This window comes from Colossoma macropomum, unplaced genomic scaffold (assembly GCF_904425465.1).
Source record: "Colossoma macropomum unplaced genomic scaffold, Colossoma_macropomum, whole genome shotgun sequence".
Taxonomy (NCBI): domain Eukaryota; kingdom Metazoa; phylum Chordata; class Actinopteri; order Characiformes; family Serrasalmidae; genus Colossoma; species Colossoma macropomum.
In genome coordinates this window covers 26,504,497-26,516,636 of record NW_023494794.1, presented here as the reverse complement: position 1 = coordinate 26,516,636, position 12,140 = coordinate 26,504,497, and the positions used below count along the sequence as shown (strand labels likewise).

The following is a 12,140-nucleotide window of genomic DNA, read 5'->3' as shown; positions in this document are numbered from 1 at the left end:
AAGAGGCATCACGTAAACATCACGTCTGTGAATCAGTCTTAGGCACAAGCTGACGGCAATCCACGACCAGCATAGCCACCCCTAATGAGTCAATTAAGGCCTAACATGCTAATTAAGTTCTGAGACTTGCGGGGTGCCCACATTTTTGCACAACTATTTTCTATATATATTTTACTATTTTAAAAGTTGATTGAATAACTTTTAAAGTAATTAAAGTAGTTTTTAAAGTAACTGTGCATTAACATTTGCAGGAAAGTGTAATATTCTTTAAACGCTTTGGTGATCAGAGGTTGTGTTCACTTTTTTTTTTTTTTCACCTCAAAAATCAACAAGTCCATTTGTCCAGAGGTGCACAAACTTTTCCTTAGAACTGTAGCAGCTTTTTTACTTCAGCATTAAGGGGTTAACTGAGGAGCGGCCTCGGGCCCACAGAGGGAGGACCCTGTCACAGTCTGAAAGCTGGATGACCGCAGATCCTCCTGACCAAAACAGGACTTAGAAAATTACTGATCTCTTAAGCGCTGAAAGGTGGCAATCTGATACATTAAGACTGCACAGATTTAAAGCTAAAGAGCGGAAAGTGGTTCAGTTCCGTCAGCAGCATCTGATAAACGCCTCTGTATGAATCTCCCCCTAAAAACAGCTAGAACAGATTAGCTCTACCAAAACCCACTGATTAGCAGCCATTAGAAACAGTTTAAGATTGAGAGAGTGAGAGAGAGAGAGAGAGAGAGAGAGAGAGAGAGAGAGAGGAGAGAGAGGAGGGAGAAAGAAAGAGAAAGAAAAAGAGAGAGACAGAGAGAGAGAGGAGGGAGAAAGAAAGAGAGAGAGAAAAAAGAGAAAGAAAAAGAGAGAGAGAGAGAGAGAGAGATAGAGAGACATAGAGAGAGAGAGAGGAGAGAGAAAATGGAGCTAGTGAAAAAGAGATAGAGCAAGTGAAAAAGAGAGAGAGCATGAGAGAGAGAGAGAGAAAGAGAAAGTGCATGAGAGAGAGGAAGAGAGAAAGAGAGAGAGAAAAAAAAAGAAAGAGAGAGTGAGAGAGAGAGAGAGAGAGAGAGGAGATAAAATGGAGCTAGAAAACAAGAGATAGAGCAAGTGAAAGAGAGAGAGAGAGAGAGAAACAGATGGAGAGACAGAGCACAAGTGAGAGATGGAACAGATAGAAAGTGAGAGTAAAAGAGAGAGTAAATGAGAGAGAGAGAGAGAGAGAGAGAAAGAGTAAATGAGAGAGAGAGAGAGAGAGAGAGAGAGAGAGCGAGAGAGTAAATGAGAGAGAGAGTAAATGAGAGAGAGTAAATGAGAGAGAGAAAGAGAGAGAGAGATAGAGAGAGAGAGACAGAAAGAAAGAAAGAGAAAGATAAATAGAAAGTGAGAGCAAAAGAGAGAGTAAATGTGAGAGAGAGAGAGAGAGAGAGAGAGAGAGAGAGAGAGAGAGAGAGAGAGAGAGAGAGAAAGATAGAAAGCGAGAGAGAAAGAAAGAAAGAGATAGATAGGGGGGGGCTCATGGCCCTTTGGGCATCCCACCCAGCTAACACAGGTTTAGCTTAGCAGCTTAGCATTCTTACTGCTATCAGAGCAGATCTTCCTCAATTAACACCAGGTTTAACACTTCAAAGCCACAGATAACGCTGAGCTGAGTTTAACCTGAGGGGAGATCAGATCCAGCAACAACAAACAGCAGCGTCAGTAAACTGAGTCTCTGTAAAAGCCAGAGTTGGAAATCTCAGTGAAGGCGGTGAATCGTTTTAACCGCCCCCTTTCACAAGAAACGGAAGAGTGTAAACGCTATAAAACAAGTTCCGCTCTTGCCTTTCAGACAGTTACTAACCTCAGGGATACAGGCGCTCCTATCACTTCAGCCACCACAGAAAGGTGTGTCACTTTATTTTTGTCATAGTTGCCAAGACTGAAATTCAAGGATGTGTCCTGAACTGCTGGAGAACCAAACACACAACAATGCTGGATTCCAAACTAAATAGAGGATATAAATGATTGGTGGTTTAACTCCTTCACAGCTATCAGAGCACAGTAAGGTCAGCTCACGTCTACAGAGTGATAAACCAATGGAGGTGAAAATAACTGTAACTGAAACGCTAGATTAGCCATGTTAGCTGGAGATGCTGAAACAGCTCTCTAACAATAAACTAGTTAAAGTGGCAAAAAGCTAAACAGGGGGCAGGGGGTGCGCCGGGTCGTCAGGGTCTGCAGCGCCACTGTAGACGGTTTATTATTTGCATTTATAAGCTCTCAGCTGGTTTCCTGATACATTTAATCTGCGACGAGAAACTGTCCAACACTAAAAAGTCGCGAGGCTGAAGTCGCTTCTCATTCTAATGTTCCCGTTCCACCTTAAATGGGGCAGCAGTTACATTCTGGCGGCTCAGGCACCATTTAAGGTGGAACCACCGGCTCCAGTGAACGAACATCTACTCTCTGCCGAGCACCTTTCATGTGTAGTGCACTGCTCATTGTGCATACCAGCATGTCCGTCACGCACTCCAAAAAAGGATGGTTCTTCAAGGGTTCTTTAGTAAAGAAAATGGGGTAACACTTTCTATGAATGTCACCTTTGTAAGCATCTATAAACACATTTATACATATTATCATATGGCATTATAAACATGATTATAAACATTTATAAAAATGAATTACACTTTATAGCCATGTTTATTATACATTATGAATTGTTTATATAATGCATTATAAGTAGTGTTGATAACATGTTATAATGTCAGTGCCAAAGAAGTCAGTTCCAGCTTGGAGAGCGTGAAGTAAAGACAAATACCAAGCTAACGGTGGTGAACATTACCTTTCCCACATTGGGTAAAACACTGATGGCAGCACTAGTTTAAACTCTGACATTTGAAGCCTGTAATGTGCTTTACTGTGAATGTTTTAGTGTTTCAGTAAATCCTTCAGTAAATACTTCAACTTGAAGCCTCACTCTGAACACTGGAGGAGGCTTTAGTACAGTACGCTTCACTTTACTTAGAGCGGACAAATACGACTTATGAGCTCTTATAATTTGTTATGATCAGTACTTATAATGTATTATGTTAAGAATTCATAATGCATAATAAGCATGGCTATAATGTATAATGCATTTTTATAACTATTTATAGCCATAGAGAGAGAGAGAGAGAGAGAGAGAGAGAGAGAGAGGAGGGAGAGAGAGAGAGAGAGAGAGAGAGAGAGAGAGAGAGAGAGAGAGAGAGAGAGGAGGGAGTTAAATAGTTTAAATAGTTTTATAACTATTTATAGCCACGTTTATAATGCCTTATGAATGCATTATAACATGTTATGAATGTGTTTATAGATGCTTACAAAGGTGACATTCATGGAAAGTGTTACCGAAAATGGTTCTCAAAGAACCCTCAAAGAACCCTTTCCATGATTAAAGGGCTCTTTGCATCACAAAATCGTTCTTCAGATTAAAGGAGAATGTGCTGCAAATGGTTCCTGACATTGTAACGATAGAAGAACCCTTTTCGGTGCTACATAGAACCCTTTTAAAAATGCTGCACATTCTTAAGAACCATTTCATGATTCAAAGAATGCTTTGAACATGGAAAGCATTCTTTGAGTGTTTATGGTTCTTTTTAGAACCATTTCCTTACTAAAGAACCCTTGAAGAACCATCCTTTTTAAGAGTGTGTTAATCTGTGTACCATGGGTTTTGTATTTAGTTGGAAGGGTGAAAATGATTAATTGTGTATTAATATACAGTCATACGCTGCTGACAGGCTGTCATTAAAAGGCTACAGTACTGTTACCTTTATTCAGTGTTGTGGCCTTAAAGTAGCTGGAGAACGCAGACTGACTTGTTTAGGACTCGAAGGTTAGGACTATTGACCTGGGACTCGACTTGAGACTCGCCTTCACTGACTCAGGACTTGAATCGAGACTCGACTCTCTTGACTCGGGACTTGAGTACTTAGACTTGAGACTTACTTGTTACTTGCAACTTAGTGACTTGTTCCCCCCTCTGCCATCTAGACCACTGTAGACAGGTTTTTGCTGTTGTGTATGTTGAAGGAAGCTGGTGTAGCACCGGTCAGTATTCTCCGCTGCAATCCTGACCAGACGGTCCTATACGCACCCTGAGTGACAGTGTGACAGCTGACTGGTAGCTCGAGCCAGACATAACAAACAAACACAACCGTACGCTAATGGTCAGGAAGCGAGGGTTGCCAGGTCCACCGCAAATCTGTCTGACATTATTCTGTTGACAACTGTCAACTGACAAGCCATTTCCCGTCTGCCACTCAGACGACCCGCAGTGTCACCACCTCATCAGAAGCACCACGCCACACGCGCGGTCTCTCGCTGCACTTCATTCCTCCAGACTTTGTTATAAACACAGGCTGTCAGTGTAGTTTCTATACCAAAATGCCCTCGCCTCACTTTGCCCACCTTTTCCGATTTCCTCGGAGGAGGAACAGTACGAGCTTTTGTGCGCAAATGGCTGCGACAAAAGAATAAATAAATAAATAAAAATAAAATAAAATACGGAAAAAAAAATCCCAAAAAAATGTTCCGGATTTTCCAATTTCTACCTGCCACTCTGCGGTGAAAGGAAGGCAATGGGGGGAGAGTCAATTTGCCAGTCAGAGCAGTGATTACTGTGACAAACTGAGAGTTAGCAGAGTCCAGAACAGACCAACTAAGTCAGGACAAAGCTGAAAGAAAGGTTAAAGCAACAGTTCAGCCAAAAATCTAATTCACAATTTTCCCTCTTATTTCAAATGCAGTCGATCAGCTGATGCATGTTTGGAGACCGAAAATGGCTTCTTTAGCTCAGTGCTGGAGCTATGAGGCTAATGTTGCTAAGGAGCAGAAGCTTATAGTCAACTGACCAAAATAATGATTGACACACCACTCAGACATTCACAGTCATCTCTAAGTGAAGCCAAAGTCTGCCAGAAGTCCTCAAACCAAACCTTCAGTGAGAACGGCGCTAAATCACTCAGAATTAATAGGATAAAAGATGGTGAAAGGAAATTCAGACATGCTCTTTCCATTTCATTCCTGAAGCTGGAAAAGTTGGGGACTCAATTATACAGAGGATCAAACTCACAGTTCAACATCAAAACTATTAACAGACAGGCTTATACTGGCTCTACGACATGAAAAACTATTTGCTTACACTCATTTTAATATGATATCTAACAATAAATAACCTTACAGAATTTCCTCAAAGCGTCTCAGTGTTAAGATCATCTTAAGTGGTACAGAGAGCGTTCAGTGTGATGCTCATTCTACCATTTAAGAATTCCCTTTGTGAATTCTCTCAAACATCTCATATTTGGTTGAAATATTGCTTTAAATTCACATATTTTAGGAAAGAAGTGGGGGAGCCTGCGAGGACAGGCAGGTAATACAGAGGCAAATGGAACTCCGTACCTCTGGACTTCATTCCGATGAAGCGGTTTTCTACGATGTCGATTCGGCCAACTCCATGCTTTCCTCTGAGAGGTAGAAAAAAAAAGGAGCTTAATAATTAACAGGGGTGTAACGATCACTAGCCACGTTTACATGCAGCCTAATAATCAGACTAATAGCTCAGTCAGAATAGAATACGTCCATGTAAACACCTTAATCAGAATAGACTAGTCCGATTGAGGCCATTCGGAATACAGTTTCTATCTGATCAAGGTGGGTAATCCTGTAAATAATCCGTTAAATAGAAGAATAATATCCGTGTAAACGCCTGTATCTGATTACATTCCCTATCGGAAAGTTTATAACGTTCAACATGGCGGAGCAGAAACTGGTCTGCAGAGGAGACGAAGTTTATGCTCTGATCTTTAAAAGACGGCGGTGGGACGGACGTCCAGCTTATGCGTCTCAGAACACGACGTCTTCCTCTCGGCCTTCTTTAATAAGGACATGTGAAGGACGTTTTCCTGAGTCTGACATCATTTTAAAGCAATTAAAAACACAAGCGCTGCTCACTGCTGCTCGTCTCACTCTGACTGGACTCACGTGATGCTGGTTGTCGTGGTAACGTCTACACTGAGTGGTTCTCTACACATGCGCATTGGATCTGATTACTTGTAGTGAGCATGTAAACCGAGATTTTCCATCAGATTGTTGAGTAGAGTGAGAATAAACACCTCAGTCTTCATCTATAATCGGAATGTATTCAATCGGATTGGCAAAAATCTTTGCATGTAAACACAGCAAGTGTGACAATATGCATAATTACATGGCTAAATAACAAACATGTAAACAGTCTGAAAAACCAGTTGATATTGATACTGTCACCAACAGTAATGCAGATTTTTAGGAGGATGAATTTTGATAACCTATAATTGTTATATGCAAAAGTTTGGGCACCCCTGTTCAAATGAAATGTTTTGTTGACTTAACATATTGGAAATCTGAGTTATTCTAAGAGACAATAAGTCAACATATCCTCTACAGAGAACACACTTCTGCACATCTGGATGCGCAATTACTGTTTGTTTACTGAATTTAACATATTTTGTGCAGCAAATCAATAAAAACAGTGCATTAAAATATGCAAAAGTGTGGTCTCTTTTGAAGATGTGTTAACTTATCTTCCCTTACAAAATGAACGGTACATGTTATTTGAAGAAGGGCATTCAAAGTTCTGCATACGACTGAATGGGCCGATATAATTTCATATGACATCAAAAACTGGTAATTTGGATTTAACAAAATTGATTGACAGATTGATCATCCAAGATGTGTTTGGTGTCCTAAGTTTGCTTCTTCAGTTTAGCTCTGGGGCTATGAGGCTAACATTGCTAACAAGCTCTAGAAGTCAATAGTGACCCAAATCTTTTCCTCAAATACATCAAATACAATGACCACCTCCTTGTTTCTACACTCATTGTCCATTTTATCAGCTCCACTTACTACATAGGAGCACTTTGTAGTTCTACAGTTACAGACTGTAGTCCATCTGTTTCTCTGATACTTTGTTAGCCCCCTTTTACCCTGTTCTTCAGTGGTCAGGACCCTCATGGATCCTCACAGAGCAGGTACTATTAGGGTGGTGGATCATTCTCAGCACTGCAGTAACACTGACGTGGTGGTGGTGTGTTAGTGTGTGTTGTGCTGGTCTGAGTGGACCATACACTGTGTCCACTCACTGTCCACTCTATTAGACACTCCTACCTTGTCAGTCCACCTTGTAGATGTAAGGTCAGAGACGATAGCTCATCTGCTGCTGCACAATTTGTGTTGGTCATCCTCTAGTCCTTCATCAGTGGTCACAGGACGCTGCCCACTGGACGCTGTTGGCTGGATATTTGTGGTTGGTGGACTATTCTCAGTCCAGCAGTGACACTGAGGTGTTTAAAACCTCCAGCAGCACTGCTGTGTCTGATCCACTCAGACCAGCGCAACACACACTAACACACCACCACCACATCAGTGTTACTGCAGTGCTGAGAATGTTCCACCACCCAAATAGTACCTGCTCTGTGAGGGTCCATGGGGGTCCTGACCACTGAAGAACAGGGTAAAAGGGGGCTAACAAAGTATCAGAGAAACAGATGGACTACAGTCTGTAACTGTAGAACTACAAAGTGCTCCTATGTAGTAAGTGGAGCTGATAAAATGGACAATGAGTGTAGAAACAAGGAGGTGGTCATCATGTTATGCCTGATATGTCCTGTTATATCTTCAGTCTGAAATTTCAAGATGAACAGTCATATACAAAAAAACAAACAACAAGCAATGTGTAATCTAATATCCATATGCCTGGCTGATGTGCGTACACACAACCGGCCATCAAATTTCAAAACGCCTTCTCACCTGTTGTCTAAAATGGCTGCTGGAAGAGTTTTGTTCAAGGCTTTGCTCATTTTATAGCTCACAGTAAGTCATGCTGTGATCTCAACCACATAAAGAAGTCTGAACAACCTTAATAAGGACTGTGACTGTTGACTTAGTGTTTGTCAGCAACATTAGCCTTGGAGCTCCTGCACTACAGAAGCTAAATTCATACAGTAAACATGTCTTGACTGATTGATTACATCTGTGGAAAACTGTGTAAACTTCATTTTTCACTGAATCGTTCCTTTAATAATACAACTAATGTGAAGCCCAGGGTCGAGGGTTACTGTTACCTACCCAACTTCATTGAGGTAGCTGAAGATGTCCAGTGGAGTGGTCTTGGTCGTGCCCTCCTTCAGGTGAGTCACCTTGACTGGCACACCTGTTAGGGTAAAAAGAACACATACATGATTCAGGATGATTCAAAAACAAAGTTCAAAATCAGTCGCCAGCATGTTTGATGCTAGCTGGTTTAAGTCTTCTGGTTAGATCTGGTTAGAAAAAAAGCAAATTTAAAAGAAGAACACATTTTGAGGACAAAGGATGGGAACAAACCTGACATTTATGAGCAAAAGAAATTCAGAATCAGTTGTCAGATATGCCTGATGTTAGCCAGACACTGACTTTGGGCAAGTTCAGAAGATCTATTTTGTCCTTTCAATAAAAATCAAACCACTTTGGGAGCCACAACATTTTATGTCCATTTTACCATCTTGCCTGTAAATATGTGTCAGTATGTGCTGATATACCAGTGTAGGCTAAATATAAATGAACATGCAGACTCACTTTGCTCCGCTTTAAGCTTTAGCTCAGCTATAGCCGCTTTTCTCACATCTCTGGCAGGAAACATTTCCACAAAAGTGGAACAGTTTCTTGTAAAATGTCCCTCAACGTTCAACTTTTTACGAGGCCGAAGTCGCTTCTCATTCTTCGGCTTCTTGTTCAAATTTTCCTTAAATGGTGTCTGAGGTGCCAGAATGTAGCTGCTGCACCGTTTAAGGTGGAGCGGAAAAATTCGAACAAGAAGCTGGAGAATGAGAAGCGACTTCAGCTTCACGACTTTTTAGTGTCTGTCAGTTTCTCGTTGCAGATTAAACGTATCAGGAAACCAGCTGGAGTGATTATTAACGCAAATAAGTCCATTTGTCTCCAAATTATCGATGTTTGTCTTAAATCGTTTTCTTTGCCTTTTCGTTAGCTACTAGCTAGCCGTGACTGTTGTCTGTGTTGCTATGGTGATCAGCAGTCTGTGCGCCAATCCTCAGGGTTAAAAGGAGAATTAGCATTTATACCTTAACTCCAGCGTTTAAAACCATTTACATTTACAGCATTTGGCAGATGCAGTTCTCCAGAGCGACTTACAATTTGATCATTTTTACACAAGTAGGCAATGGCAGTGTTGGGAGTCTTGCCCAAGGACTCTTATTGGTATAGTGTAGGGGGCTTACCCAGGTGGGGATTGAACCCCAGTCTATAGCGCAGAAGGCAGAGGTGTTACCCACTACATTATATCAACAACTATTTATTGTTAAACTGTGTTGAATGATCAGCAGAGCTTTATTTTACTGTAAAGGAGGATTATTTTAGTTTTACCTACAAATCTAATTCTGCTGTGGAGCCACGACAGGGCAGTAAAAGAGCTGGGCTAGTTGGTCAACTGTAGCTTAAAAAAAGTGGCTTTTCTTTTAAAGCAATTTTCCAAATGATTTTGATTGTACTTCACTCACATTCAGATCATATGAAGCCTGACACTATTATTGGCCACACAGACAACCTGAGCAGTTCAGCGCTGTTGTTGGAGAACACAGACAGCCCAGTGAGAGTCTGAAAGCCTGTCTGACTCAGACAGAGCGGCAATGTGCAATTATTAATTGTCTATTTTCAGATACAGTTTTCAGTCTAACAAGACTGAATAGGCACAAAAACGGAGACCTAAAGCACGTATGAGCCTAAAGAGCTCTGGAGGCGACAGTGAGAGAATGTAGAGAGTGATTTGGGAGGAGTGGTGGGAGAAGAGGTGAATGGCAGTGAGAGTAAAGCTACCTCAATAGATCCTGAAGAAAAAGCACTTATAAATTCAAAAGCTTTAGCGCTCTGAAGGCTGTGAAATCGTGAGCAGGCCCTGTCGTAATTTAATTACACACCCAGCCATTGTGTTACCATGTCCTCTTTACCCACAGATCTGAATGAGAGAGAGAGAGAGAGAGAGAGAGAGAGAGAGAGAGAGAGAGAGAGAGAGAGAGAGAGAGAAACTATTAAAAAAGAGACAGAAAGAGAGAAAAACAAAGAAAAAAGAGAAAACGAGAAGGAAAGGAGAAGAAAAAAAGAATAAGAAAAAGAATGAGAGGCAGAGATAGAAAATGAACAAAAGAGGGAGAGACAAAAAACGAGAAAATGAGTGAGAGAGAGAGAGGTTAAAATCAAATGAAGAAAGGTAAAAAAGAGAGAGAGAGCAAAACAAAAGAGAGATATATAAAGATACATAAAGAAAAAATAACTAGCCAAAAGAGAAAGTGAGACAGAAAGAGAGAAAACAATGAAAGAAAAAAGAGTGAGACAAAAAAGAGCAAGACAGGGAGAGTGAAAAGAAAGAGAGAAAAAAGAAAGAAAGAATAAGAAAAAAGAATGAGATTGAAAAAGAACAAAAATGAGAGAGAGCAAAAAGAAAAAGAAAGAGCAAATGAAAGAGACAGAAAAAGAACAAAAGAGGGAGAGAGCAAAAAGAAAGTAAGAAAATAGAAAGAAAGAAAGAAAGAAAGAAAGAAAGAAAGAAAGAAAATGAAGAAAAAAGAAATATAGACACAGAAAAGGGCAGAAGAAAGAAAGAAAGAAATAAAGAAAGAAGAATAAGTGAGAGATAGAAGAAAGAATAATGAGTAAGAAAGAGAGTGAGAAAGAAAAAGAAAGCAAGAGTGACTGAGTGTGGCCTTAATGTGATGGAAAAAAGGGAAAAAATAAAGAAATAAAAAAGATAAACAAGAACAGACAAATGACACTGAATGACCAGTTTGACCAACAAATTTCTCTTATTTTTTTCCAATACATGTAAATTTGGATTGTGGTCTTTTCTTCTTTGCTGCTGTAACCCTGAAACTGTCTGTCTATCTATTTATCTATCTATCTATCTATCTATCTATCTATCTATCTATCTATCTATCTATCTATCTATCTATCTATCTATCATGAAGGTGCACAGTCTATAAAAATAGAAAATTAAAAAAAAAAAAACACACTAATATGAATAATGATAAAAATGAATGACCTAATAATAGTATCACCTAATAGCTTCAGTTCGAAGGCCACAGTCTTAACCCTCCAGCGCTCTCCAGTGTAGACAGAAAGCAGCGCAGTGCCACTGCGCCTGGTCCAGCTCGCCCCTTTCAGCCCACAGGCATTGGACCCCCATAAATAAATCACTGTCAATAGGCTACTTATTCATAGCATGAAATGAGCAACTTAGAGGCCAAAGGTGGAAGAGATGCAATAGACCAGGCTTAGGGTTGGGGGGGGGAGGAGCCGAGCGAGGGATGGAAGAAAGAAGAGGACTCTTTTGAAGGGGAGAAGAGAGAGGGGGAAAAGTGCTGATAGTTTTCTACACCCCCTGTTCTATGCATCTGGGTGCCTCATTAGCATTTAGCATGCTTGCAGTTGCCAATCATGGCCGAATGGAGTGTTTCTCCGCTTGCCCTTTCCAGGCCGCGGGGTGTAAAAGCCCTGTTAGAATGACACGTTAAAAAGAAAAAAGAAAGAAAGAAAAAAGAAGGGGGACTTGACAAAATATTTTCAGACAAGGGCTTTTGTCACACGGCCCATTCCCATATCCCGCAAACGCCCCGGGCCACGAGGGCGCCCCGAAAGAGCAGGCCTCGCCCGGCTAATAAAGCCGGGGATCGCCCCAAATAGTTAATAATTAGATTAAAAGTTCAAATAAATTAAACCACGGCGTGAACGCGGGAGTCCCTCGGTCGCCCCCCTCCCCTGCTCCCCCCCAGCCCCTCTCTCTCTCGCCCTGCGGTCCGTCAATGTGGAGCGCATTCACTCGCTCCTTTACTCCTTTCTCTCCCTCCTGCCTCTCCGTCCCAATAGCACCGCTAGGCGGAACAATGGCACAGCAGACACAGTTGTAGGAAAAATTAAAGCTTTACATTTTTCCTCTCTCTTTCTCTTCCTCAGGCCCTATCTGTCCTTTTCAGAGCGCGGGAGAAGACATGGAAAAAGGGAAGGAGTGGGATTGGGGGGCCGTGGGGTGGGGGGGGGTGGTCGGGGTTGTAAAATGACAAGAGGAAAAAGGTTTGGTGGTTTAAAATTCTTTTTAATCAGTGAGAAAAAGC

The 12,140-nt window shown here is 41.2% G+C and overlaps 1 protein-coding gene across 1 annotated transcript in view; it reads right to left on the bottom strand.

Moving 5' to 3' along the window:
* Window positions 1-12,140, bottom strand: part of ass1 (argininosuccinate synthase 1) — a 55,604-nt gene that overhangs the window by 13,870 nt on the left and 29,594 nt on the right. The window contains exons 10-11 of the mRNA XM_036580707.1: window positions 8,107-8,191; window positions 5,404-5,468 (exon numbers count right to left, since the gene is read on the bottom strand). Of these exons, the coding sequence (XP_036436600.1) occupies window positions 5,404-5,468; window positions 8,107-8,191 (150 nt within the window). The remainder of the gene's footprint in view (window positions 1-5,403; window positions 5,469-8,106; window positions 8,192-12,140) is intronic.